General features: G+C 36.0%; 1 protein-coding gene across 2 annotated transcripts in view; it reads left to right on the forward strand.

Moving 5' to 3' along the window:
- USP47 (ubiquitin specific peptidase 47) overlaps positions 1 to 25243 on the forward strand; it is a 115812-nt gene that overhangs the window by 48907 nt on the left and 41662 nt on the right. For both annotated transcript variants that reach the window (XM_059931142.1, XM_059931143.1), the window contains 4 exons: positions 1267 to 1363; positions 5366 to 5511; positions 6060 to 6139; positions 8418 to 8567. In XM_059931142.1, the coding sequence (XP_059787125.1) occupies positions 1267 to 1363; positions 5366 to 5511; positions 6060 to 6139; positions 8418 to 8567 (473 nt within the window). The remainder of the gene's footprint in view (positions 1 to 1266; positions 1364 to 5365; positions 5512 to 6059; positions 6140 to 8417; positions 8568 to 25243) is intronic.

Consider the following 25243-nt stretch of genomic DNA (forward strand, 5'->3'; position numbering starts at 1 on the left):
AATTGAAGCAGTTTATAAATATATAACAATGTAGAGTAAATATAAGTATTCTTAAAGATGGAAGGCACTAGAAATCAAAGCTCGAACCTTAGTCCAGGGTGAAAGATAGGTAGCTACTTGGTCTCTTCTTAGAATTGTACAAGCGCAGATAGCATGGAATCTATTCCTCTTTTCCACAGCTGACCAAGGTTCATTGTGCATTTGTTGGTCCTTTCATCACCTTCATTAGCAATATAGTTTATCCACAGTGTTTACCATTTCTTAAGATATTTTTGTTAATTGGGAAATTGAAAAAGTATTTCACAAAGCTTCAGTGAACGCCTTTGGCATGTATTGAGAAAAGATTTAAGTTTTTTTGAGATAACCAAGTTTTTCAATATTAAGTGGGAGTAAATAAGTTTAATTATTAAGCAATGTGTTTACCACATTTTACTAAAATAATGAGGTATAATAAAATGATGAGGCTGGTTTGTGTGCATGTGTACCTCATAAACTGGGCCTGAATCTACTTCAAAGGAGAAGTTCCGAAAATGTTCTCAACAGTGGCAGCCATTTCCAATTAGGTATATAAAGCTAAGTACTTAAATAGTTCACTTGACTTTTGAATGCATGTAAGTTTCTCCTTTCCTTCTCCCCCTCCCTCGGTTCCCCCCTACCTCCGTCTCTGAGTTCTCTTCTTACTTTAATAGTCACTCTTTGCATAGCCTGCTGATCTGTGGGATTTCATACTTCATGGATGTGTTAAAACAGTGGAAGTCACTCTGAGTTTGTATACAGTGAATTTATCTCATGTTGTTAATTCTTGGTAGAAATTGGTTTATGGGGCCTGATGACTGGGATAACTGGTTCGGTACTGTCTTCGTTTGTTGGGTATATATGATGTTTAAAGTGAATATGTTTATACTTTTCCATTTTAATACACAACTTTTAGATTTGGTGAACAAAGATTATTTTTGTCAAAAAATACTATATTAAACATAACCCTCTTAAAGTTTTATTAAATGCTATGTAATATCCATGTGTATCTCTGGACATATAGCAAGATGTCCAAAGATCCTGACTTTTTCTGAGAAATAAGGTTTACATAGTGCACATATTAGCAAAAAGGTCTTTCTTAGGTGCTATTGAAACAATTGAAATAATTTCCAACTGTAACCTTAACCTCTCAATTTTTACTGAGTAGTAAATTCTTATTAAGTTTTCTTTTCATTAATTTTTTGATGTAAATGCTAATTTATGTATATTTGTGTGTGCTTTTTTTTAAAGGATATGTGGGATTAGTAAACCAAGCAATGACTTGCTACTTGAATAGCCTTTTGCAAACACTTTTTATGACTCCTGAATTTAGGAATGCATTATATAAGTGAGTATTCAAAAATATTCTTAAATAAAATTGATTTAAGAATGAAAATATAGTTTTTAACTAATTAAGTCTATCTACCTTCTTGCACTTATTTGTTAAGTTTGGGGCATTTCTCACTTCTTAAAACATACCTTGAATACTAACTAAAAGGATCTTATGAGAGACGAGCATATGAAAAATTTGTGGGGAGAGAGAATCAGACATGCATAGACAGCAAAAGGATAAAGTTGATAAGATTTATGTTTAAGATAAATTATTGTATTTAAGCTTCCTCACTTTTAGCTTTAATGCCTTTGTGAAGAAATAAGTTATCTGCTTTTGGAGATAGTCTGGATGTGTATACCATATGCTTTTTTTCGTCCACCTCTCAATTTAAGAAACAAAGTTGTCTTTTTAAACTTGCAGATTTTGTTTTTAATTAAAATACAGTGCAGCTGTTCTGGTGTTTGTGTATGTGTGTGTGTGTGTGTGTGTGTGTGTGTGTGTGTGAGAGAGAGAGAGAGAGAATGTATTTTTAAAAGAATGTATGTATATCAGATACTTTAAAATGCTCTATGGAGGAAGTCCATATTTAAATAAACCCTAAAGTCAGACATTTATTTTTATGAGTATCCTATTATAATATATTTAATACACTCTCACTTTGTGTATTTCTTTACAGCATACGTAACTTATTTTTTAAGACATTTTAAAAGTACAAATAAACTGATTTTTTTTCTCATTTTTGTGTTACTTTTGAGTAACGTCTCTAATTACTTTTATTACTGTAAATATTAAACTATTTTTGGAACTTTTGATATTACAAACAACATTATATTACCATTGCATTCATCTGTAAGCTCATCATCTGAATTTACTTGTAAAAATTGGCCTGTTTTTCATTCAGCAAGTATTTGTTACCTAGTGTTTATGTGCTAGGCACTTGGTAGAGAGAGATGAAGTTAGAAATAAGATCTTTGTTTTTAAGTAATTTACAGATCTCTTCACAGTAGCAATATATGTATGTATAAAATAGTTTAAATAACATTTAAGGATGGCTAAATACCATGAGAGTTTAGAGAGAAGGGAGATTAATGAAACTTGGAGAAGTGGCTTAGAAGAGCAAGTAGAACTTGAGGTAGGTCATGAAGATGGTATGGTTTGGCCAGGTAGAGATGAAAAGGAGGGTCTTGTAGACAGGAGGACTTTCAAGAGCAAAACTGAGTAATAGTAAGTGCTACCTAAATGTTTGTTATTGTTAGTTTGTATCAGGTACTGTTCTGAGCACTTTACATATAGACTCATTTAATTCTCATGGTAACTGTATGAATTATTGAATACATGCTGTTATCCACATTTTACAAAGGAGGTAACTGAAGACACAGAGAGGTTAAATAGTTTGCCAGAGGCCACACTGCTAGAAGTAGCAACCCACTAGATGCCAGAATTTCCATTACCCTATTCGACCTGTATTGTAGTTGATGCCACTAAGTACAACATATTGCAGGGGCCTCTGGGAGATCTGCTTAAATGGAGTTTTTGTCAGAGTACTGGAAGATGAGGTTAATAGATGAAATCTAGAGCTTGTCCTCAAAACTAGAACAAACTCAGTAGTCCATGATAATGTGCCTGCTCTGGGGAGTGTTGCTTAGGAACAGGGATCCCAGGAGCTTAACCATGAGTTCCACCCTGGAAGAGGTCTGTAAACATATAGCTCTGTGGAGAAGAGTAAGAGCATAGCCAGATTGATTGATTCAGCAAACATATGTTGCGCACTTATTGTGTGCCAAGCACTCTTTTAGGCACAGAGATTACAGTGGTGAATAAGACAGAGTCCCTCCCTTAGACCTTCTGTAGGTCAGCCAATAGAATGAGCTCATTTCACAGTCATGTATGCCATGAAGAAAATCAGGGCAGTATGGAAAGAATAACTATCGAGACATAGGGTGAGTAGTTAGGGAGGGCCCCTCTGAGGAAATACCATAGAATAGACTTGACAGGAGTCAGTCCTGTGAAGATACGGGAGAAGAACATTCAAGGCAGAAGAAACCGTAAGTGCAAAAGCCTTTGAGGAACAAAAATCCATCGTGACTGGAGCCCAGTGAGTGGAGGGGGAGTGAGAGAGAAGATTAAAGAGGATGCCTTAGAGACTGTGAAAAGAGAATGAAGCTTTTTGCAGGTGGGGAAACAAACCCCAAGAGCCTGATGATGTTTCATAATGTAGAATTAAGGAAGGAATGGCTCCTTTAAAAAGCTGGACCTCGCTGGACTACAGATAGGGTAGCACTGGCATGAAGGATAGAGTTCTGTTTGTTTATTTTTTTCACTTGCTACATAACAGCCAGAGAGAACCTACCACTTTAGGTGTGTAGGCATGAATTATGGAAAATTTCAAAATATTAAAAAATAGTGAAATAGTATAATGAATCCCTCTGTACCCATCACCCAGCTTTGGATATTATCAACTCATTATCAATCTTTCTTGTCTATAATCCTCCATTCTGATTATTTGGAAGCACATACCCAATCATATCATCTGTAAATTACAACTCAGGTCACTGCTAAGATTTCCCTGATTGCTTCATAATATCTTTTTTAAACATTCTGTTCAAATCATGATCTAAACAAGATCTGTGCATTGAAATTGATTGATAAGACTCTTAACCTAGAAATGCAAACCAAAACTACAATGAGGTATCACCTCACACTGGTCAGAATGGCCATCATCAAAAAAAATCTACAAACAATAAATGCTGGAGAGGGTATAGAGAAAAGGGAACCCTCTTGCACTGTTGGTGGTGGTGTAAATTGATACAGCCACTATGGAGAACAATATGGAGGTTCCTTAAAAACCTAAAAATAGAACTACCATACGACCCAGCAATCCCACTACTGGGCATATACCCTGAGAAAACCATAATTCAAAAAGAGTCATGTACCACAGTGTACATTGCAGCACTATTTACAATAACCAGGACATGGAAGCAGCCTAAGTGTCCATCGACAGATGAATGGATAAAGAAGATGTGGCACATATATACAATGGAATATTACTCAGCCATAAAAAGAAACGAAATTGAGTTATTTTTAGTGAGGTGGATGGACCTAGACTCTGTCATACAGAGTGAAGTAAGTCAGAAAGAGAAAAACAAATATCATATGCTAACATATATATGGAATCTAAAAAAAAAAAAAAGTTCTGAAGAATCTAGGGACAGGACAGGAATAAAGACACAGACGTACAGAATGGGCTTGAGGACATGGGTAGGGGGAAGGGTAAGCTGGGACAAAGTGAACGAGTGGCACTGACATATATACACTACCAAATGTAAAAGAGAGAGCTAGTGGGAAGCAGCCACATAGTACAGGGAGATCAGCTCAGTGCTTTGTGACCACCTAGAGGGGTGGGATAGGGAGGGTGGGAGGGAGACGCAAGAGGGAGGGGATATGGGGATATATGTATACGTATAGCTGACTCACTTTGTTATACGGCAGAAAGTAACATAACACTGTAAAGCAATTATACTCCAATAAAGATGTTAAAAAAAAAAGAAGACTCAACCTATTGACTTTTAATCCCCTTTGATCTTTTTTCCACATTGCAGTTTATTCCTTGAAAATATATATATATATATCAGAAACTGATGGCATTTGTCCTATAGTTTTTCACAGTTTGGATTTTGATGGTTGAGTGCCATAGTGTCATTTAATATTCTGTTCCCTGTATTTTTGTTAGTTAATAATTAGGACAAGAATCTTGACCAGATTCAAGTTCATCAATTACTTTCAAATGACCTTTGCCTTTTATTCATGTTGCCTTCTTATGCCTTTTCTTGTGAAAGTCTAAATTTTTTCTAAATTTATGAATTAGAGAAAGACTAATGTTTCATTAAATATTAATAGCTTCAGTTAATATCCGAAGCCCCCAGAGTTAAGATCTTAACATTTGTTATGATAATATTAATTATGCTTTAAAGAATAAAGATATTTTATAGGTAATTTTCAAACATTTCATTTCAATAGGTGGGAATTTGAAGAATCTGAAGAAGATCCAGTGACGAGTATACCATACCAACTTCAAAGGCTTTTTGTTTTGTTACAAACCAGCAAAAAGAGAGCAATTGAAACCACAGATGTTACCAGGAGCTTTGGATGGGATAGTAGTGAGGGTACTAATTCTCTTATAATGATAAGTATTTGTAATAGTCAAAGGAATTCTGAGAGACCATATTATAAACAAATGACACATATTAACATCTTAATTAACTTTACCTTAAACCTTTTGATTGCTTTTTGCTGGCATTTAAAAATAACTTATTTTTAAAATTTAAGCTCTGAGGCATAAATTTTTGATCAATTAAAATTTTCTTGTAAAGTAAGTTTGGTTATACTCTATGTACTTAAGCTAAAATTTTAAAGGTGTGTTGGCTTAGATTTTTATTAACATATTTCTTGACTCTACAGTGAAAAATAACAAAAATAGCAAATATTGTAGCACTATAGAGCATATGCTATTTATAAAGTGATGAGCTCTCGTGATTCTTTTCCTTGTGATTGCCTTTTTATGACTATAATATATATTTTGTGTTCTTCTGAAATTTAGCATTATTTTATGTAGACTTTTCCATATTTCTGACAATTTGCTTTTAAACAACAAATTAATGCTTCATTACACTAAGTTAATAGCTCTTTTTAATTAAATTTTATCTTAAAATAGCTTGGCAGCAGCATGATGTACAGGAACTGTGCAGAGTCATGTTTGATGCTTTGGAACAGAAATGGAAACAAACAGAACAGGTAATTTATCTCTCAGGTTGAGGGGAGTGTTTTCTAATAAATTATTCATTACCTTAAAGTGACTTTATTCTATTGGAATGTTTTAAAACTTGGGCATTAGTCCAGCTGTCAAAGTACTGACAGTTTCCTCATCTTTAAAATAAGTTGGGCCCTGTGATCTAGATGATCTCTTTTTAGCTAAGAACTAGGTAATTCATACGTGTGTGTGTGTTTTGGGGATGATTTTTGGACAGTATTTTCAGATATTTGCCAAGTAAATTAGATGTTTTATCTGTAACACATTGTAAAGTATATTCATCTAGCATTACCTTCTTTTTTTTTTTAATTAATTAATTTATTTATTTATTTTTGGCTGTGTTGGGTCTTTGTTTCTGTGCGAGGGCTTTCTCTAGTTGCGGCAAGCGGGGGCCACTCTTCATTGCGATGTGCGGGCCTCTCACTATCGCGGCCTCTCTTGTTGTGGAGCACAGGCTCCAGACGCGCAGGCTCAGTAGTTGTGGCTCACGGGCCTAGTTGCTCCGCCGCATGTGGGATCTTCCCAGACCAGGGCTCGAACCCGTGTCCCCTGCATTGGCAGGCAGATTCTCAACCACTGCACCACCAGGGAAGCCCGCATTACCTTCTTTTTGACCAGTGAGGTATAGTCATGCTTTTGACACTTAGGATCCTTGTTAATCTGATCCTATTCTTCTTATCCAGTGGAAGGAGGAACGGGTTAGAAGTGGGAGAATATTAGATATATCATTGAGGTGAGACATAAGGCTGAACTGGATGGGGCTCAGGACTCAGTACAGAGGAGGGTTTATGCTAGGTGTAGTGATAGAAGATCACTAGGGGTAAAAAAGGGGAAGAATCTGGAAGGTAGCCTGGAGGATCTACTGTCTGATTGGAACTATTATGATGGCTTGGACTAAAGTTTTTCAAACTAGATTGTGATCCATTCATTTATGAAATAGATTTAGTGAATCAAGACCAGCACTTTAAAAAAAAAGGAATAAAATAGAAAAGTATAAGAGAAGCATCACATAAGTAAGGGTAAGTATTGTTTTATGCAACTTTTGTTACAGTTATATGTACTGGGTTGCAGTGTAAATTATTTTCTTGCTGTGGGTTGCTATCAAAAGTGTTTGAAAAACACTGGATTGAAACACGTATAAATGCCCTCTCAGGTAGAGAAGACATAATCAAATATAACTGGGGCAGGTGAATGAAAAAAGCTTCATTAAATAAATAGTATTAGAGTAGACAGTTATGGTGGATCCTAATTTGAAGGCTTATGAATCCTAGATACTTGAAGAGGTATAAATTTATGAAAGAGGTAAACTGTAATATGCTTTCCCTCTTATCTAGTCTTAAGAGATATTGGAAAAAATTTTAAGTTCATTTAATGATCTAGTTTCTCTGCATTATCTATAGGATTGTATTTTCATAACTTTATGTAGATAGTATTGGGGGGTGTTTCTTTTTCATAGGTCTGAAGGTACCCTTCCTCCTCTTTACATCCCTGTGTGGGTCAACACTTCTATTAAGACCAGCTAGGGCATTCCTTCTGAGTTCCCAAGTTTGGGTACAAGAATCTTGAGGCAAGACATTCACATGGAGGGTCCTTACTTAAGGAGTTACCTGCCTCCTTTGAGCCAGAATAGCCCCAGTTGGCTAAGTTTGGGGAGTAGGTGAGATCCATTCTTTTAGGTGAGGATATTTTGAGGGAGATGGAGTTTAAGATTTTTTTTTCAATTTCTGTACATTTTAAAAATTACAGTATAATTTTCCTTAAAGTTATTTTATGTATATTACTGAAAGTTAAAAAGTTTTATTTGTACCTTGAGATAGAGGATATGATTTTAGAAATCAAAATATATTATTGCAAAAGTGGTGGTCATATATGTTAAGCTATAAAAGTAGCCAGTTGTTTATCTGTGTGATTATCAGTATGCCTAAAATGATCAGTTATGATGTATTCTCATCCTAATGAAAAGATAATATGGGGCTTAGTAGTAAAATAAGTTGATAACTGATTTCAACAAAACACATTTTAATAGTGGGATTTTTAGTAATGTGAGAATTGAAATAACTTTTGCACATTCTTAATTTATTTTGTTTTTGTTAAAACCTTGATTTTTTTCTATAGAATTTTAGACTAGATAAATCTTAAAGCTTTCTAAAACTTCAACAGTAAGAATCAATATCCTTTTGAAAATCATTCTAAAAGGCATAAAATATTGGTAACTTACTTTTAAGGAACGCTTTAAAAAATATAAATGTTCTTATTTTTTAGGCTGATCTTATAAATGAACTGTATCAAGGCAAGCTGAAGGACTACGTGAGATGTCTGGAATGTGGTTATGAGGGCTGGAGAATCGACACATATCTTGATATTCCATTGGTCATCCGACCTTATGGGTCCAGCCAAGCATTTGCTAGTGTGGTGTGTACCTTTCAGCTGACTGCTTGTGTATCCATACACAGAATACATAATAGCACAGTGGTATAATATATCCTAAGGTAAGTATCATCCTAGATACACCTTCTTGGGTTGTTAGACATTCCTGCATTTAAACTAGCAAGATCTAGAAGATTTTTGACCCTCCAGTGAGTCCTAATAGTGCATGTATAAGAGGGGAAGTATATGCAAATATACTGCCTCATGGCTCAATCTTTTATTCTTTCTTAGAGGTGACTAGATTATTTCACTTTATCTTTTTTTTTAAAGCTCTAAACAATCTATTTTATGAATGGTACTTTTTTTTTTTTTTTGGCCTTGCCGTGTGGCTTGTGGGATCTTGGTTCCCTGACCAGGGATTGAACCTGGGCCCTTGGCAGTGAGAGCATGGAGTCCTAACCACTGGACTGCCAGGGAATTCCCTGTAAGTCTACTTCTGTGATTTTTTTTGTTTTGAGGGTATTGTTTTGTTCCATTGGAAAAATAACCTCTGGTTTTTATGACAAACAGAGGCTACATTTTTTAAAGGAGCATCCCTATTCTAAAATTTAATTTTAAAATGACCCAGGTATTATATAAACAGAGATAATTTGAAGACTCAGAACTATATATAATTAACTTAGTTACTTATATATTGAGTATCAAATTGGACGATTAAGATTTTCTCATTCCTCCTTTTGTTATCTATTTTTAACTGCTTTTTGATAATTTTATTATTGCATTTTATTCTTATGTTTGTGTATTGAATTGCTTATACAAAGGGAGAGTCATGGAAGGAATTAGAGTTCAGAAATATTTATTTGAACCTGTAATGAGCCAGGGGAAACTTTCAAAGCTAACTAAGATATCTGAAAAAGTAGTATTTCATCATGATGTTGCTTTGGATCTTACTTATGCTGCAGTCAAGCCGATGGTGGCTTCACCTAAAATCAGTGTTCTTAAAGCTAGTCCATACTTTAGCCTCTAAAATAGTGCTACAAGTATGGTTTAGTACTCTGGCCTCTAGGACAATTGATGCCCTTTCTTTTTTTCTCCTATTTTTATGTGACTTACAGGAAATAATCAGCAAGAAGTTATGGAATCAGTCAGTGGGAATCCAAAGTAAAAGACCTTTTCTGGAGAGTGGAAGATCAGGCCTCCTTTGCTCCACTGTTTTTCAGTCAGCTTCCTGAATAGATTTGAAAAATTTTATTAAGTGCTTAATAGTACCCTTTGTAAACTGCCACTCTGGGTATATGAGATGGGCATTGCTTTGAGTGGCTAGTTTTATTTTTCATTTTTGTTTTGTTTTCACTTTATTTATTTTGACAGTTTAAGGTAGAAGTGACATACTGAAAAATCATTAACATATGTCTTTCAGTGACTTATCTCCTAGCTCATTTTAAAATATTGGCATTTCTTTAACAAAATATACTAGGGAAATAGTAGTCCCAGGTGATGTACACTATTTTTTCTACTTTATTTATGAAAGTATTTTTTATGTAAGATTTTTCACATATATGTTCAGTTTAGTTTTTCTTTTTTTTACATATTTATTGAATGTTGAGAAAGCTAGTTTTATTTGTGTTATGTTGGAATCTAATATTTGAGTTCAGCAAATATAATTGCATAGCTAAATCTATATGTTGTAATTTATTCACCTGCTGAATCGTCACCACTCTCTTCAGTACATTATAGACATAGCAGTGGAATGATTTGGGGATATTTTTGGAGAAGTGAAGAAAGTCACATTTCTAAATGAAATTCTCCAAATTCTCTCCTACACTGATACATGGATGACGGTGGTGGTGGTGGTGGAGATTATTCAGTGGGAATTGGAAGTTACAGCTATGAAGCAGTATGTGAGCAGGTTTATAACACACATGCGCTAATAGGGCTTGCAGAAGGGAACCTAAACCTTCCTAGACTTTGCTGGAATCTCTTGAGGGAAATTACAGCAGGTGAAACTACCCAAGATAGGGGTTCTAAGGAGGATACTACCTTCAGAGAACTTTAGTTAGAGGTAAGTGGTTTCCCTTTATTTTCTGAATTCAAATTTATAACCTACACTTGTTAAACTGCAGAAATCATCATATAGCATCTAAATTTAGTGTTATATCACTGCTTGCCATTGTGTATTTTGTTAGTTCTATGTGTTTTAAAAAGAATTTGGTATAAATGTGGATTGTAAATATCTAGTTAAAAGAAACATTATAAAATCTCATTCAAACTATTATAATATTTGGCCTTAATTTGAGTTAAACTCTTAAAATTTATTTTTCTACTTTTATTAAGGGTCTCTGGTATGTTTGCCTTATTGGCTGTGTATACATATATACATAAACATACTTGAATACATACACACATATATACACACATGTACTTACGTACACATACAACATTGATGGTTATATGTTCTGCTTATTATATATTGTTTAGTGAGCCACAATACTATATTTATGTGTGTTCAATGAGGTTAACACCTGGCGTTTAATTTCAGATAATTAAGTGTGAAGTTCTGTTAAAAATGAAAGTTGTTTTTTTTTAACTTCATCTGAAACATCCAATTTCTGGAGTTGTTTTATCTCCATGTTTAAGTAAACTTGAGAATAATATTTAAGATTAAATTAGAATGGAGTTGCCGCTTAGTTAATTTATCATTATAACATCTGTAATCAACTTTCATGGTTATTTTTCAGCATGATTGATAGCGGACTAGTTTTTTAATAAGTGCTAGGAATCGTGTATAGTTTTTTAAAAAGCTTTTCATCCTAATATTTTCTTTGTTGAATCATTTCTTAGTTATTATAACTATAATATTTGTTAAATTTCTGGTCTTCATTCTACCTGGCCAAGTAGTGAAAAGGGTTCTTCTGCCATTCTGTCTCTCAGATTGAGTTCTGTTCAACACTAGTCTCCAAAGGGATTTAATAGTTGTTTGGGAGAAGGCTTCTGATTAAATAAATTTGGGAAACTGTGTAACTGTAATTCTCTTTGGGAAGTTTACAGTGCATATTTAATTTTAAATGCCCTGAGTGTTCCTATAGTAGAGAAATTTGTTTAACTGGGTTTAACCAACCTTATCTTTTCTCTGTGGGACATGTCAGTATTTCAAGAGACACTAGGATTCTAAGGAACATATTTTGTGAAGCTCTGCATTAGATTAAGGTGATTTAAGGAAGTCTCTACTTTGTTACATTAACATTTATATCCTTGGGACCTTGGAGGGGAGTGAGAATACTAAAATATGTTATAATTTCCTGTTGTTTTACATAGTTTGTTATTAATGTTGAAAAATTAATATCAGCTGAAAGATTGTATTAATCTTTTAAAAAACTTGATTCTCAGTGATTTATTAGGTAATTACAACCTTTTATTTTCACTGATTAGAGCTGTCTGCATAAAACCATTCTCTCTGAACTTTATAATCAAAGAAACCTTGAATCTGCTCATTGCCAAGCATATTTGAGAATGTCTTATTATAAGAAGATACTCCTAAATACATTCTAATGATACATAAAAATTGGAAATATAATTTTTATTGGTTAATTATGAAAACATTTCATAAATTAAACAAAAATGATATAGCCTCATATGTTTGACATTAACTAGGGAAGCTTTTCTACTTAATAGTAAATTTTATTTATTTTAAAATTTTTTTAATAGTAACTTTTAAACACTATCTTGTTATAGATACCCTTTGTCATGTATTTATTGAGTTGCTTGTTCTGTGGCAGGCACTGTTCTAGACCATTTATTTTAGGGTAGTTTTATTTTCTTTTGGGGTAAGTACATTTAAGTATCTGTTTATTATGACAAAATGTCTGAAATTGGATTTAGCTGTATAGTTCAAAAGTCTGAAATTGGATTTAGCTGTATAGTTCCATATAGTGTCCTTGGAAAGATCAGATCATGTACTTGTTCCCTAAGTAAACACAATTTAACAATCATTTTAAAGTTTTGAATAGAAAATGGTTAAATTCATAAGTATTTACGAAATCATAAGTGTTCCATGTATTTAGTGTACACAAGTTTATATCATAAGTGCTACCCTGATTTAACAGGTAATTTGGACATTCTTATATGCCTGGCTTAACCACATAATTCATTTGGATGGTAGAGTAGTCCAAATTTGTCCAAATATGTAAGCATCACATAAAGAAAACTCTCTTCCACAGACTGTATCCTCATTTTTCTAGGAATTTGTGTGGTTGGACATAGTGGGAACCAGTTTAAAAAGTGGGGACTTCTGCTTTCAGGATGATGGAGTAGATGTACATTGCCCTATTCCTCCCGCTAAAACAACTGAAAATCTTGAACATTATATATAAAATAAACATAAGAAGACTGAAAGGTGGAGAAAAGGCATAAAGACTAGGGACCTCAGGATTCAAGGAATGACATGGGGTGAGTTCCCTGGGTTTTCTTTTTGCCTAATATATCCCAAGCTTGAAGATGATGGCAGGCTGGAAATAGCAACCAGCACAGACTAATAAGCCTGCTCTCTCCAGCCAAAAGACTGGGAAAGACAGAAAAGGTAGCCAGTAACTGCTATGCTCTAGCCAAACACTGCAGAAAGACTGTGGCCCCAACCCTAACCCATGCCAGCCAAGGCTGAGTAGGGAGCCTAGACTTCCACCCTTATGAAGTTGTAACAAGGCTGTCCAACCCCCTGCTGGGGTGATTTCAGAGAAGATTGAGTAGGGAGGCAGGAGTTTCTTCCCTGCTCGACAGTACTGAACCTCCCCACTGCCATTCTCCCTTTGCCCTGGTTAACTGTCATTAGACACCATGTGGGGAGCCTGGCCTTACACTCCCACCTAAACAGTAAGGAGGTGCTCCTTTTCCTTCCCACTGGAATAATGTTAGAGGAGGCCTAGGTGGGAGTCAGGACTTTCACCGCTTCCCAGGAGTAAGGAGGCTCTCCCTCTCCTACCTGTGGTGTTGGTGGAGGCCACAAAGGGAGCAGTAATGAGATACTCCTGCCTCTCACAGCCCAGGTGGTGTCAGCGGAGGCCTACTGAGTAGCCAGAATCCCTACCCTTGCCAGCAGTAGTGAGCAACCCCTCCCCACCACCAGTTTCAACATTGGCCAAGTGAAATTGGACTTCTACTCCCACCTGGCAGTAATTGGGCAGGAACTTTTCCCCAGCTGGAACAGTGTCAGAGGAAGCCAGTTAAACCGGAAGATTTAAAATAGGGTCCAGAATATCATAATACCCCACATGTTCAGATTTCAATTAAAAAAAAATCATTCTATATTCTGAGAACCAGGAAAATTTCATTTTCAATGAAAGAAGAGAATCAATAGACAAAAAACACCAAAATAACAGATGTTAGAATTATCTGACAAATATTTTAAAGCAGGCATCATAGAAATACTTAAGTGAGAGTTCCTAAACCCACTTGAAACAAATGAGAAAATAGAGAGTCCTGGGGAAGAAATAGCAGGTATAAAGAAAAATGAAATGGGAATTTAGAACTGAGAAATGCAAGAACCAAACTCAAAAAGTTAGTGGATAGGCTCAACAGCTGAATGGAAGAGACAGTGTATAATCAGTGAACTTGAAGATAGAACAATAGAAGTTACCCAATCTAAATAACAGAGAAAATAGACTGGAGAGGGGATAAAGATCCTCAGGGACCCATGGGACTATAACAAAAGGTCTAACATTTGTGTCACTGGAGTCCTGGAAGGAAAGGAAAAAGAAGGCAGGGCTAGAAAAATGAAGAAATAATGACTGAAGACTTCCCAAATTTGGCAAAAGGCATAAAGCCACAGGTCCAAGAAACTGAGCAGACCACAAACAAGATAAGCCAAAAGAACTCTATGTCAAGTTCAATTATAGCTAAACTTCTGAAAACTAAAGACAAAATATCTTGAAAGCAGTGAGTGAGAAAAGGTACTGTTTCTACAGGAGAAAAGCACTCTGATATCTCAGAAGCAGATTTTTCATCAGAAACTATGGAGGCCTGAAGGCAGTGGCATATTTTTGAAGTGTTGAAAGAAAAGACCTGTCAACTAGAGTTTTATACCCAGTGAAAATATTCAGGAATGAAGGGAAAATCAAGACATTCTTAGATGAGGGAACACTAGGAGAACTTGTCACTAGCAGACCTACCTTAAAAAAATGGCTAAAGAAATTTCTCTAAATAGAAAGGAAATGATAAAAGGAAGGTATATTGGAATATTAGGAATGAAGAAAGAACATGGTAAGCAAAAATTTGGGTAAATACAGTGGGCTTTCCTTGTCCTCCTGAGTTTTCTAAATTATGTTTGATAGTTGAACCAAAATTGTAACACTGTTTGATGTGGTTCTAAATGTATGTAGAGGAACTATTTAAGACAATTATATTATAAATGGGAGAAGGTAAAAAGACATAGAGGTAAGCTTTCTATACTTCACTTGAACTGGTAAAAGGATGGGACCAACAGACAGATAAGTTTTGTGTATGTAAGTAATACCCAGAGCAACCACTGAAAAAGAGATAAACTCAAAAGCACTATAGATAAATCAAAGTAAAATTAAAAAAATTTTTTTCAGTCATCCACAGGAAGGCAGAAAAAATAAAACAAACCAAAAATTTTAAATAGCATACTTAGTTACATGTAAATGGTCTAACTATACCAAGTAAAAGGCAGAGATCAGCATATTAGATTAAAAAAAAGTGACCCAACAGTATGCTAGCTACAAAAACTCCCTACAGTATATTGGTATAGGCAGGTTGATAGTAAAAGGATTGAAAATGATATACCATGTAAACATTAATCAAGATAAATGAGGAATGGCTATATTAATATCAGGTAAAGTAGACTTTGAAGCAAAATTACTAGAGACAGAGAAGGGCATTAACTAATGATAAAAAGGTCAATCCATCAAGAAGACAGCAATCCTAAATGTGTATGTACCAAGTAACAGAGCTGCAAAATACATGAGGTGAAAGCTGTCCTACCTGAAAGGAGAAATTGACAAATCTGCAATTATAGTTGGAGACTTCAGTGCCCTTCTCAATAATTGATAGGTAGAATCTCTAGACAGAAAATTAGCAAAGGTATGGAACTTAACAATACCATCAACCAACAAGATCTAACAGACATTTATAAAATGGTCTGCTCAACAACAGCAGAGTATAACATTCAAGTGCCTGTGGACTACATACTAGGGTAGACCATATCCTGGGCCATAACACAAACCTCAATTTAAAAGAATTAAAATCATAGAGTATATGTTTTTCAGCCACACTGGAATCAAATTGGAAATCAATAACAGAAAGATAAGTGGAAAATCACCAAACATTTGAAAAATAAACAACACACTTAAATCCATGAGTCAAAGAGAAAGTCTCAAGGGAAATGTTTTTAAAAATACTTTGAACTGAATGGAAATGAAAATATAACATGTCAGAAATTTTGAGACACAGCTGAAGCAATACTACTGATAGGGAAACTTAGAACATTAAATGCTGCCCTTTAGCAAAAATTCTTACATTAGAAAAAAGAGGAATTGTTTTGAATCAATAATCTAAGCTTCCACCTAACCTGGAAAAAGAGCAAAAGAAACCCAAAGCCAGCAGAAGGAAGGACATAATAAAGAAAAGGACAGAAATCAGTGAAATTGAAAACAGAAAATTAATAAATGAGAGCTATTATTTGAAAACCAATCTGATTGATGACAAACATGTAGCAAGACTGACAGAAGGGGAAAAAAGATAAGAAAAAATTTTCCAGTATTAAGAATGAAATTAGTACCACTACAAACCTTGTAGATATCAAAACGATAGTAAGGGACAACTCTGCAAACATAAATTTGATAACTTAGATGAAATGAGCCAATGCCTTGAAAAGCACAAAGTACAACTCATCTAATATGACTTGAATAGCCCTATAACTGTTAAGATGTTAAATTCATAATTTAAAATCTCTTAGAAAGAAAATCTGTACGTTGGAATGGTTTCACTGGAGACTTGTACCAGACATTTTAGCACAGTGAACACCAGTTCTACACAACCCCTTCCAAAAAACAGAAAGGAAAGAACCCTTCTCAGTGTATTTTATGAAGCTAGTCTTATCCTCATACTAAACCAGACAAAGACAGTTAAAACTACAACAGTAACAACAACAAAAAACAAAACAAAACACCAAAAAACTATGACCAAGCCACTATTCTTTATAATACACACACACACACACACACACACACACACACACACACACACACCTATATCTTTATTGGAGTATAATTGATTTACAATGTTGTGTTAGTTTTTGCTGTACAACAAAGTGAATCATCTATATGTATACATATATCCTCATATCCCCTCCCTCTTGCATCTCCCTCCCACCCTCCCTATCCCACCCCTCTAGGTGGTCACAGCACAGAGCTGATCTCCCTGTGCTATGCGGCTGCTTCCCACTAGCCATCTGTTTTACATTTAGTACTGTATATATGTCAGTGCCACTCGTTCACTTTGTCCCAGCTTACCCTTCCCCCTACCCATGTCCTCAAGCCCATTCTGTACGTCTGTGTCTTTATTCCTGTCCTGCCCCTAGATTCTTCAGAACTATTTTTGTTTTTTTAGATTCCATATATATGTTAGCATATGATATTTGTTTTTCTCTTTCTGACTTACTTCACTCTGTATGACAGACTCTAGGTCCATCCACCTCACTAAAAATAACTCAATTTCGTTTCTTTTTATGGCTGAGTAATATTCCATTGTATATATGTGCCACATCTTCTTTATCCATTCATCTGTCGATGGACACTTAGGTTGCTTCCATGTCCTGGTTATTGTAAATAGTGCTGCAGTGAACACTGGGGCACGTGTATCCTTTTGAATTATGGTTTTCTCAGGGTATATGCCCAGTAGTGGGATTGCTGGGTCGTATGGTAGTTCTATTTTTAGGTTTTTAAGGAACCTCCATACTGTTCTCCATAGTGGCTATATCAATTTACATTCCCACCAACAGTGGAAGAGGGTTCCCTTTTCTCCACACCCTCTCCAGCATTATTGTTTCTGTATTTTTTGATGATGGCCATTCTGACCGGTGTGAGGTGATACCTCGTTGTGGTTTTGATTTGCATTTCTCTAATGATTAGTGATGTTGAGCATCCTCTCATTTGCTTGTTGGCAATCTATATGTCTACTTAGGAGAAATGTCTATTGATGTCTTCTGCCCATTTTTGGATTGGGTTGTTTGTTTTTCTGATATTGAGCTGTATAAGCTGCTTTTATATTTCAGAGGATAATCCTTTGTCAGTTGCTTCGTTTGGAAGTATTTTCTCCCATTCTGAGGGTTGTCTTTTCGTCTTGTTTATGGTTTCCTTTGCTGTGCAAAACGTTTTAAGTTTCATTAGCTCCCATTTGTTTATTTTTAATTTTATTTCCATTTCTCTAGGTGGTGGGTCAAAATGGGTCTTGCTGTGATTTATGTCATAGAGCATTCTGCCTATATTTTCCTCTAAGAGTTTTATAGTGCCTTGCCTTACATTTAGGTCTTTAATCCATTTTGAGGGTTTTTTTGTATGGTGTTAGGAAGTGTTCTAATTTCGTTCTTTTACATGTAGCTATCCAGTTTTCTCAGCACCACTTATTGAAGAGGCTGTCTTTTCTCCATTGTATATTCTTGCCTCCTTTGTCAAAGATAATGTGACCATATATGCATGGGTTTATCTCTGGCAAGCCAGTATTCTTAATGCATATAGATGGGAAAATCCTTGTCAAATTATTAGCAAGTAGAATTAAGCAATATATAAGGAGAATTATATACCATGTCGAAGTAGAGTTCATTCCAGGGATTCAAGCCTGTCAGTATGTAAAAAATCAGTGACTGTAATCTACCATATTAACAGAAAAGAAGAAAATTCACATGATCATATCAATTGACTTAGAAAAAGTACTTGACAAACCTCAATATCCGCTTATGATAAAAAAAAACTCTCTGAAAACTAGTAATAGAGGATAATTTTCTCAACCTGGTAAAGAACATATTCAGAAACCTAGAGCTACCATCATATTTCATGGTGAAAGACAGAATGTTTTCTCCCTAAAACATCAAGGTTATCTAGGCAAGGATGTCTGCTGTCACTCTTACTCAGTTCAGTACTGGAAGTCATAGCCAGTACAGTAAGGCAAGAAGAGGAAATAAAAGGCATACCAATGAAAGGAAGAAATAACATTGTTTCCCCTCCTTTTTATTTATTTTTATTTTTATTTTTGAATTTTATTTTATTTATTTACTTTTTATACAGCAGGTTGTTATCAGTTATCTATTTTATATATATTAAGAGTATATAGCTCAATCCCAATCTCCCAGTTCATCCCACCATCACCACCACCATCCCCCCGAGCCTGCTTTACCCCCTTGGTGTCCATACGTTTGTTCTCTACATCTGTGCCTCTATTTCTGCCTTGCAAACCGGTTCATCTGTACCATTTTTCTAGATTCCACATATATGCATTCATATACGATATTTGTTTTTCTCTTTTTGATTTACTTCAGTCTGTATGACAGTCTCTACAAATGACCAAATTTCATTCCTTTTTATGGGTGAGTAATATTCCATTGTATATACATACCACATCTTCTTTATCCATTTGTCTGTCGATGGGCATTTAGGTTGCTTCCATGACCTGGCTATTGAACATTGGGGTGCATGTGTCTTTTTGAATTATGGTTTTCTCTGGGTATATGCCCAGTAGTGGGATTGCTGCATCATTTGGTAATTCTATTTTTAGTTTTTTAAGGAACCTCCCTACTGTTCTTCACAGTGGCTGTATCAATTTACATTCCCACCAACTGTGCACGAGGGTGCCCTTTTCTCCACACCCTCTCCAGCATTTGTTGTTTGCAGATTTTCTGATGATGCCCATTCTAACTAGTGTGAGGTGATAACTCATTGTAGTTTTGACATGCATTTCTCTAATAATTTTAGTGATGTTGAGGAGCTTTTCGTGTGCCTTGTGGCCATCTGTATGTCTTCTTTGGAGAAATGTCTACTTAGGTCTTCTGCCCATTTTTGGATTGGGTTGTTTGTTTTTTTGATATTGAGCTGCATGAGCTATTTATATATTTTGGAGGTTAATCCTTTGTCCATTGATTCATTTGCAAATATTTTCTCCCATTCTGAGGGTTGTCTTTTCATCTTGTTTATAGTTTCCTTTGCTGTGCAAAAACTTTTAAGTTTCATTAGGTCCCATTTGTTTATTTTTGTTTTTGCTTCCATTATTCTAGGAGATGGGTCAAAAAAGATCTTGCTGTGATTTACGTCAAAGAGTGTTCTTCCTATGTTTTCCTCTAAGAGTTTTATAGTATCCAGTCTTACATTTAGGTCTTTAATCTATTTTGAGTTTATTTTTGTGTATGGTGTCAGGGAGTGTTCTAATTTCATTCCTTTACATGTAGCTGTCCAGTTTTCCCAGCACCATTTACTGAAGACACTGTGTTTTTTCCATTGTATATCCTTGCCTCCTGTGTCATAGATTAGTTGACCATAGTTGTGTGGGTTTATCTCTGGGCTTTCTAGCCTGTTCCATTGATCTATATTTCTGGTTTTGTACCAGTACCATATTGTCTTGATTTCTGTAGCTTTGTAGTATAGTCTGAAGTCAGGGAGTCTGATTCCTCCAGCTCCGTTTTTTTCCCTCAAGATTGCTTTTCGGGGTCTATTGCGTCTTCAGACAAACTTTAAGATTTTTTGTTCTAGTTCTGTAAAAAATGCCATTGGTAATTTGATAGGGATTGCATTGAATCTGTAGATTGCTTTGGGTAGTATAGTCGTTTTCACAGTATTGATTCTTCCAATCCAAGAATATGGTATATCTCTCCATCTGTTTGTGTCATCTTTGATTTCTTTCATCAGCGTCTTATAGTTTTCTGAGTACAGGGCTTTTACCTCCCTTGGTAGGTTTATTCCTAGGTATTTTATTCTTTCTGTTACAGTGGTACATGGGATTGTTTCCTTTATTTCTCTTTCTGATTTTTCATTGTTGGTGTATAGGAATGCCAGCGATTTCTGTGCATTAATTTTGTATCCTGCAACCTTACCAAATTCATTGATTAGTTCTGGTAGTTTTCCGGTGGCATCTTTAGGATTTTCTATATATAGTATCATGTCATCTGCAAACAGTGACAGTTTTACTTCTTCTTTTCCAATTTGTATTCCTTTTATTTCTTTTTCTTCCCTGATTGCCGTGGCTAGGACTTCTAAAGCTATGTTGAATAATAATGGTGAGAGTGGACATCCTTATTTTGTTCCTGATCTTAGAGGAAATGCTTTCAGTTTCTCACCATTGAGAATGATGTTTGCTGTGGGTTTGTCATATATGGCCTTTATGATGTTGAGGTAGGTTCCCTCTATGCCCACTTTCTGGAGAGTTTTTATCATCAATGGGTGTTGAATTTTGTCAAAAGCTTTTTCTGCATCTATTGAGATGATCATCTGGTTTTTATTCTTCTATTTGTTCATATGGTATATCACATTGATTGATTTGTATATACTGAAGAATCCTTGCATCCCTGGGATAAATCCCACTTGATCATGGTCTATGATCCTTTTAATGTGCTGTTGGATTCTGTTTGCTAGTATTTTGTTGAGGATTTTTGCATCTATATTCATCAGTGATATTGGTCTGTAATTTTCTTTTTTTGTAGTATCTTTGTCTGGTTTTGGTATCATGGTGATGGTGGCCTCATAGAATGAGTCTGGGAGTGTTTCTTCCTCTGTGATATTTTGGAAGAGTTTGAGAAGGATGGGTGTTAGCTCTTCTCTAAATGTTTGATAGAATTCACCCGTGAAGCCATCTGGTCCTGGACTTTTGTTTGTTGGAAGATTTTTAATCACAGTGTCAATTTAATTCCTTGTGATTGGTCTGTTCAAATTTTTTTTCTTCCTGGTTCTTTCTTGGAAAGTTATACCTTTCTAAGAATTTGTCCATTTTATTGGCATAGAGTTGCTTATAGTAGTCTCTTAGGATGCTTTGTATTTCTGCGGTGTCTGTTGTAACTTCCCCTTTCTCATTTCTAATTTTATTGATTTCAGTCCTCTCCCTCCTTTTCTTGATGAGTGTGGCTAAAGGTTTATCAATTTTGTTTATCTTCTCAAATTACCAGCTTTTAGTTTTATTGATCTTTGCTATTGATTTTTTGGTTTCTATTTCATTTATTTCTGCTTTGATCTTTATGATTTCTTTCCTTCTACTGACGTTGGGTTTTGTTTGTTCTTCTTTCTCTACTTCGATTAGGTGTAAGGTTAGATTGTTTATTTGAGATTTTTCTTGTTTCTTGAGGTAGGATTATATTGCTCTGAAATTCCCTCTTAGAACTGCTTTTGCTGCAACCCATAGATTTTGGATCATCGTGTTTTCATTGTCATTTGTCTCTAGGTATTTTTTGATTTCCTCTTTGATGTCTTCAGTGATTTCTTGGTTATTTAGAAACGTATTGTTTAGCCTCCGTGTGTTTGTGTTTTTAACGTTCTTTTCCCTGTAATTGATTTCTAATCTTATAGCGTAGTGGTCAGAAAAGATGCTTGATATGATTTCAATTTTATTTTTTTTAAATTTTATTTATTTATTTATTTATTATTTATTTTTGGCTGCATTGGGTCTTTGTTGCTGTGCACGGGCTTTCTCTATTTGCAGTGAGCGGGGGCTACTCTTCGTTGCAGTGTGCAGGCCTCTCACTGCAGTTGCTTCTTTTGCTGCGGAGCATGGGCTCTAGGCATGCAAGCTTCAGTAGCTGTGGCACGCAGTCTCGGTAGTTGTGGCTCGTTGGCTCTACAGCGCAGGCTCAGTAGTTGTGGCACACGGGCTTAGATGCTCCGCGGCATGTGGGATCTTCCCGGACCAGGGCTCGAACCTGTGTTCCCGGCATTGGCAGGTGGATTCTTAACCACTGCACCACCAGAGAAGCCCGAGTTCAATTTTCTTAAATTTACCAAGGCTTGATTTGTGACCCAAGATGTGATCTATCCTGGAGAATGTTTCATGTGCACTTGAGAAGAAAGTGTAAGCTGCTGTTATTGGATGGAATGTCCTATAAATATCAAATCTATCTGGTCTATTGTGTCATTTAAAACTTGTGTTTCCTTATTAATTTTCTGTCTGGATGATCTGTCCATTGGTGTAAGTGAGGTGTTAAAGTCCCCCACTATTATTGTGTTACTGTCGATTTCCTCTTTTAGAGCTGTTAGCAGTTGCCTTATGTATTGAGGTGCTGCTATATTGGGTTCATATATATTTATAATTGTTATATATTCTTCTTGGACTGATCCCTTGATCATTATGTAGTGTCTTTCCTTGTCTCTTGTAACATTCTTTATTTTAAAGTCTATTTTATCATATATGAGGATTGCTACTCCAGGTTTCTTTTGATTTCCATTTGCACGGAATATCTTTTTTCCATCCCCTCACTTTCAGTCTGTATATGTCCCTAGGTCTGAAGTGGGTCTCTTGTAGACAGCATATATATGGGTCTTGTTTTTGTATCCATTCAGCGAGCCTGTGTCTTCTGGTTGGGGCATTTAATCCATTCACGTTTAAGGTAATTATCGATATGTATGTTCCTGTGACCATTTTCTTAATTTTTATGGGTTTGTGTTTGTAGGTCCTTTTCTTCTCTTGTGTTTCCCACTTAGAGAAGTTCCTTTAGCATTTGTTGTAGAGCTAGTTTGGTGGTGCTGAATTCTCTTAGCTTTTGCTTGTCTGTAAAGCTTTTGATTTCTCCATCAAATCTGAATGAGATCCTTGCTGGGTAGAGTAATCTTGGTTGTAGGTTCTTCCCTTTCATCACTTTAAACATATTGTGCCACTCCCTTCTGGCTTGTAGAGTTTCTGCTGAGAAATCAGCTGTTAACCTTATGGGAGTTCCCTTGTATGTTATTTGTCGTTTTTCCCTTGCTACTTTCAATAATTTTTCTCTGTGTTTAATTTTTGCCAATTTGATTACTGTGTGTCTCCGTGTGTTTCTCCTTGGGTTTATCCTGTATGGGAGTCTCTGCGCTTCCTGGACTTGGGTGGCTATTTCCTTTCCCATGTTAGGGAAGTTTTCAACTATAATCTCTTCAAATATTTTCTTGGGTCCTTTCTCTCTCTCTTCTCCTTCTGGGACCCCTATAATGCGAATGTTTTTGCATTTAATGTTGTCCCAGGGGTCTCTTAGGCTCTCTTCATTTCTTTTCATTCTTTTTTCTTTATTCTGTTCCATGGCAGTGAATTCCACCATTGTGTCTTCCAGGTCACTTATCCGTTCTTCTGCCTCTGTTATTCTGCTATTGATTCCTTGTAGTGTATTTTTCATTTCAGTTCTTGTATTGTTCATCTCTGTTTGTTTGTTCTTTAATTCTTCTAGGTGTTTGTTCTTTAATTCTTCTACGTCTTTGTTAACCATTTCTTGCACCTTCTCGATCTTTGCCTACATTCTTTTTCCATGGTCCTGCATCATCTTCACTATCATTATTCTGAATTCTTTTTCTGGAAGGTTGCCTATCTCCGCTTCTTTTAGTTGTTTTTCTGGGGTTTTATCTTGTTCTTTCATCTGGTGCGTAGCCTCTGCCTTTTCATCTTGTCTATCTGTGAATGTGGTTTTCATTCCAGTGGCTGCAGGATTGCAGTTCTTCTTGCTTCTGCTGTTTGCCCTCTGGTTGATGAGGCTATCTAAGATGCTTGTGCAAGCTTCCTGATGGGAGGGTCTGTTGGTGGGTATAGCTGGGTGTTGTTCTGGTGGGCAGAGCTCAGTAAAACTTTAATCTGCTTGTCTGCTGATGGGTGGGACTGAGTTCCCTCCCTCCTGTTGGTTGTTGGGCCTGAGGTGACCCAGCACTGGAGCCTACAGGCTCATTGGTGGGGCTAATGGTGGACTCCATGAGGACTCATGCTAAGGAGTACTTCCCAGAACTTCTTCTGCCAGTGTCCTTGTCCCCGCAGTGAGCCAGAGCCACCCCGCCTGCCTCTGCAGGAGACCCTCCAACACTAGCAGGTAGGTCTGATTCAGTCTCCTATGGGGTCACTGTTCCTTCCCCCGGGTCCTGATGTGCACACTATGTGTGTGCTCTCCAAGTGTGGAGTCTCTTTTACCCCCAGTCTTGTCGAAGTCCTGCAATCAAATCCCCCTAGCCTTCAAAGTCTTATTCTCTGGGAATTCCTCCTCCCACTGCCAGACCCCCAGGTTGGGATGCCTGATGTGGGGCTCAGCACCTTCATTCCAGTGGGTGGACTTTTGTGGTATAATTGTTCTCCAGTTTGTGAGTCACTCACCCGTGGTTATGGGATATGATTTGATTATGATTGCGCCCTTACTACTGTCTCATTGCAGGTTCGCCTCTGTCTTTGCTTGTGGGGTATCTTTTTTTTTGTGAGTTCCAGTATCTTCCTGTCAATGAATGTCTAGCAGTTATTTGTGATTCCAGTGCTCTCTCAAGAGGGAGTGAGCACACATCCTTCTACTCTGCCATCCTGAACCAATCTACCTGCTCCCCCACCTTTTTTAAACAACATAATTTTTTTGTATAGAAAACCTGAAGACATTTACCAAAACAAAACCCTAGAACTAATAAGTGAGTTTAATAGGTAGCAGGATATAAGATAAACATACAAAAATAAATTGTATTTCAAAAATACTAGCAAAGAAATGTGGAAAGTGAAATTAGAAATACAATACCATTTATAGTTGTGGGGCAAAA

The sequence above is a fragment of the Balaenoptera ricei genome, chromosome 8 (assembly GCF_028023285.1).
Source record: "Balaenoptera ricei isolate mBalRic1 chromosome 8, mBalRic1.hap2, whole genome shotgun sequence".
NCBI lineage: Eukaryota > Metazoa > Chordata > Mammalia > Artiodactyla > Balaenopteridae > Balaenoptera > Balaenoptera ricei.